Here is a 4,554-nt window from a genome sequence, read left to right as displayed (position 1 = left end):
AGAGCGACATTGAGGCGGACGCACGTTCCGTTGCGTTAAGTCCTTCGCCCTCCAAATGGGAGCTCCAGGGGGGAAAGGGGAAAGCAGACTATGTGCGAGACTCGTCGACGAGTTTCAGCGAATTTCCCTTCCCACCCGGCCTCACTCTGTGTGTGTTGAATGGGCTGGAAAGGCAACAAAATGGCCGGTAGAGGAATGTAAAAACCTTCATCCTTCCGGTGGAGATGCTTCCGCAATTTTTCCCTTTTGAAAGGGCCCACGGTACGGGCGGCTTTCCTTTCGGATGTTGTTCGAGCTCGGGGGCGATAGGAACAAGGGCTGTAGCAGGAACGCACTCGGGGCGCATCCTTTAAGCGTTTGTTTTGTATTCGATTCTTGGCCTGCCCGGGAGGGGAGAAGTGAGAGTGGTTCGTCGGATGCGAAATATGATTTGACGCACGGGAATGAAATGGAGGCATTCACTCCAATGCGAGAGTCGCGTTATCGCGTTCCGACGGCAGGATAAGGTAGTTCCGCCGTTTGGTAGCTACAACATTTGACATTTGAAGTGGCACGAGAGTTCGAGAACGTGCGCTTCGGCATGATAAAAACAATTTTACTGTTAAGAACTGCTCTCGAGACTTTGAGTTTATCTTTGAGTCAAGCGGAAGAGCGGAAAATGAGTGAAGCGTGCGTTAATGTGGCACGATAAGGGGTTGGTAGATATTGATAGACACAGTTCATGATATTTATCCTTTTCCGCGTTCACAAACGAACAGAAGCACCCTCGGGTTCAACGGTTGTGCCATACTGACATTTGTATTTACAATTCTAGAACCAGTTACAGGTGGAACAAAGGCACTACGTCGATGCATCCAATTAGTCCGTGGCCTGCTAAGTAACATTGTTTTTGATATCCTCATCTAAATCGTAATCATCAGCATTACTCCGGGGTAGCTGCGTAACGGCGTACTCCTCGGAGAGGCTCTGCAGGCGCACCAACTCCGCGCAGTTTGAATAATACAAACATTCGTACATAACCTCCCACACGAGATAGTACAGATCCTGGTCCCGGACCGGGTGGATGAAGAACTCGTCGTTCACGTTCAGGTACTGCGTCCGGCCGCGAACGGCACTGTACGTTGGCCACGCCGTCTTTGAGAGTTTGTTTCGCTTCGGCGTTGGATTGCTGTGGGAAAGAGAGAGAGAGATAGAGAGAGAACCCGAAGTAGGGGTTGATAATGATGATTACAGAAGGAATCCCTAGCCCCGGTCGGAGTCATACCCATATTTCACGAAATTAGCCAACAACTGCACGATCTTGCTGTGTACGGACAGTTCCTGGGCGTACTCGGTTCGGTTAGCAAGCGCCTCCCGTAGGTTAAAGGGACTGAAGATGTAACCCAGCTCATCACCGTGCAGTGCTCCGGGCTTCTCCTGGTCAACGTACTCCGCGTACGTCTTTTTCTTGTACTCTCCAAACTTGCCATCGTACTCGAAGCGCATATAGTACAGCGCATCACTAACGAGCGTGTTCAGCAGCCGCCGGATCGGATAGCGAACGTTCGCCATACAGGCGGTCATTTGGTAGAATCGTCTTCGGGATTCTTCCAACCCTTGCGCCACATACACACCGCTAAGGTTTTCGAGTATCTCCCCCATCTGGCGCTTGAGCGTTAGATTCTGGTTGTTGAGAAAGTTGTCACTCATCCAAAAGTCAGTTACGTGATCGAGCAGCTGTTCAAACTCGGACGAAGTTTCACTCATCAGGATCGGTATCGAGGGCGAGGCCGTCCGTAGTACTTGCAGATGTGGTGCACGCATGAAGTACGCTCCGGGTGTGCCCTCTTCTTCGAGTGTTGGAATGAAGCAAGAGTAGAACATGCTGCTGAACGCAAACGCGTACCGGAGTCGAGCGTCTCGGCGGTAGAGTTTCTTGAATTCGAGCTCACGCAGTTCTTCCAGTGTGCTGGCGGACACATCGTGCAGGTAGTTGTCGGTGCACTTGCGGTAATCGTAGTTCAGTGCCCACGGGGCCAACATGGAACCACTCAGCACGATCAGACCCTGGAACAGTTGTTGTGCTCGAGGGTGATACAAATGGTGCGTCACCGCAGCTCCACCGGCACTGTGGCCCATTAGCGTCACACGTTGAGGATCTCCACCAAAGTGCTCCACGTAGCGCACGATCCACTCGAGGGCTACCAGCTGATCTTTTAGGCCATAGTTTCCGGTAAGATTGTAGCGATCGTGACGGAGGAAGCCCAGTACTCCAAGTCGGTAGTTTAGCGTCACTACAATCACTTCCTAGATTGATGTTACAAAGGAAAAGTCATTAAGATTCTCGTCCTATATCGTAAAGAGTGCGCTACTGACATTATCCATAAGCAAGTCAACACCATGCACTTCACCGGAACCGGCGATAAAGCTGCCACCGTGGACAAACACTAGTACCGGATACTTTACGGGACTTCCCGCCTCATCTCTCCCAGCCACCGGAGTAAATATGTTAAGGAAAAGGCAATCCTCATCGCCTTTCACTTCCGTCTGCAGGTTAATGTTGTTGAACTGCGCACAAACGCTCCCGTACTCGGTGTAGTTCCGATGGCCTTCCAGTTCCTGTGGCACTGGGTCCTACCGTTTGGAATACACAAAACATACGACTCGTCAATGAAATCTAGTTCCGGTTTGCTGATAAGCCACCAGCAGTCTCACCGCAAAGCGCAATTCCCCGATCGGTGGTCTGGCGTAGCGTAGTCCAAGGTACGCACAGTACGCTACATCGTTGAAGGTTCGGTTCTGGACGCCTTGTGCCGATGCTTTCTGACTTAGCTCAACCTTACACGCAGCAGCAGTCACGGGAGCAGCAGTAGCAGCAGCAGCAGCGGCAGCATCGTCACTCACTTCACTAGAATTCGATCCGCAAACGTGGAAGGCAACGATCGTTAGCAGCACTAGCGCTGGAGTGGTAGACACCATGTCTCAGAAGCGCTGTTGACGCCTGCCCTCGTCGAGCAGTCTTTCGCAACTGCTGATAAGCTGTTTCGTCACCGGTTTATATGGCTGGATGCTGGTCGGATCGCGTGCCTTCGTCGTCGATCTCGGCAGTAGAAGCGGAATAGATGCGCGGCTGTGAGAGTTCGAGTACGAGTGAGTCCGCTTGCCACATGATCGTCGTTTGATAAGACCGCTCAATGCTACCATATTGACTGGCAAGGTCAATGCTAATACGTGAGTGCGCTGGATGGTTGTGACTGAGTGTAGATAGAGCTCTAGAGAAGCATAATTTCTAGGAATAGAGCCACAGTGATAGCTAGTGGAGTGTTGGCGTGTGTCGCATGGAATGTTTTCATTTTCTTCCGGTCGTTTTTTGCGCTTTCAATTAATCAACCATCGTGCATTCAGTTTTACTTTACTCTAGAAACTACTTTATTAAAACTAAAAAAAAAACTCAAATCTTTGCTCACCACATGAGTGTCTGGATACTTTTTATTTCAAAAAAGTCCTCCAGGTGAGTTAATGGGAATGTCACAAACCGAAAGTAGTTGAAAGTCTCTCCTCCTACCAAGGCAGCTCAAAACCACGCTACTCATGAAAGGAACGCTTTCCAGAAAACATCAAAGCGTAATAATTGTGTTTTCCCATAAATTAATTATGAGGCAAAGACAAACTTTTGGCACGATGCGGACACACCGTTTTCCGGGCAAGGCACTGCCGGACACAAACAGTGCTAGTGCCAAGCACAGCGTACCAATGGCAGAGGGGAAAAAGGTCCCAAAAAATAAAAGCCTCGGTCTCGTTCATGCTCGAGCGTCGCTTCTCCTTAAACGCTTTCACGGTGCAGCATGCGCCGGGATCCGGGTTTTGCAGAGTTGCTGAGCATAATTTGCTTATGCACCGCGGCATGAACGGTGCATCCAGAGAGCACTCTGATCACCGTAACCTTCCGGATGGTTTATGAAGCTTCCTACAAAAGAACCGACGGTTCTGACGCAGAAAGAGAACCAAACAACTCGATGATACCCCCACCCGAGGATGATTTGTGCCGTTCGGGCGTATAGTTTTGTCAGTAACCGTAGCGCAAACGAGATGCCTTTCTGTTTAAGCGTTTGGATAAATATTTAATGCTCGAGTGGAGGTACAACTATTTGCTAAACAGCTCCAGCTTCTCCATCTGCTCATAGCCGGAAGATTAGCTTCCTGGTGAACCGATATCCTTGATGGACCTTTGGTTGTCGAGGGGGAGGGAGGGTTTGGACTCATGCTGCACGTTGCCTTTGAATTCGGATACAACTGTTCTGCTCCAGCGCGATCCATTAATTTCCTGTCACGGTCTGCATTTCCACAGCCAAGCAACGACCACGACGACGAATGGTACCACAAGACTGTGGCCTCACACAGCGCTTTTGTCATTTGTCTGTCCCTCGTTAGCTTCCGCGGTCGCCGCGGCAAGCGAGCTCAAGTATCTAGGAGAATCCTGTGTTCTACGAGAGCGCACACAATTATTTAGCAAATGGCAAAGCTCTTTACAGCCAGCGAATACACTACGCTAGGAAAAAAGAAAGCTCTCTCCAT

General features: G+C 50.1%; 1 protein-coding gene across 1 annotated transcript; it reads right to left on the bottom strand.

The window, feature by feature from the left end:
- Positions 1 to 700: 700 nt before the first annotated feature.
- On the bottom strand, positions 701 to 2,998 carry LOC126574610 (juvenile hormone esterase-like). Its single transcript, XM_050234896.1, has 4 exons — positions 2,695 to 2,998; positions 2,356 to 2,613; positions 1,265 to 2,286; positions 701 to 1,168 (listed from the first exon to the last, which is right to left on the bottom strand). Exons 1-4 carry the CDS (start codon positions 2,956 to 2,958, stop codon positions 874 to 876), a joined length of 1,839 nt encoding a protein of 612 aa, XP_050090853.1. The 5' UTR covers positions 2,959 to 2,998; the 3' UTR covers positions 701 to 873.
- Positions 2,999 to 4,554: the final 1,556 nt, after the last annotated feature.

This window comes from Anopheles aquasalis, chromosome 3, assembly GCF_943734665.1.
Source record: "Anopheles aquasalis chromosome 3, idAnoAquaMG_Q_19, whole genome shotgun sequence".
Lineage (NCBI taxonomy): Eukaryota > Metazoa > Arthropoda > Insecta > Diptera > Culicidae > Anopheles > Anopheles aquasalis.
Note: the sequence above shows the minus strand (reverse complement) of the source record. Positions and strands in the feature narration are given on the sequence as shown.

Excerpts from the sequence above, each read along its gene's own strand:
- LOC126574610 (XM_050234896.1), bottom strand. The coding sequence starts at position 2,958 with ATGGTGTCTACCACTCCAGCGCTAGTGCTGCTAACGATCGTTGCCTTC. Across the intron at positions 2,614-2,694 it reads TCGGGGAATTGCGCTTTGCG|GACCCAGTGCCACAGGAACT; the intron begins GTGAGACTGCTG and ends TCCAAACGGTAG. Across the intron at positions 1,169-1,264 it reads GCTAATTTCGTGAAATATGG|CAATCCAACGCCGAAGCGAA; the intron begins GTATGACTCCGA and ends TCTTTCCCACAG.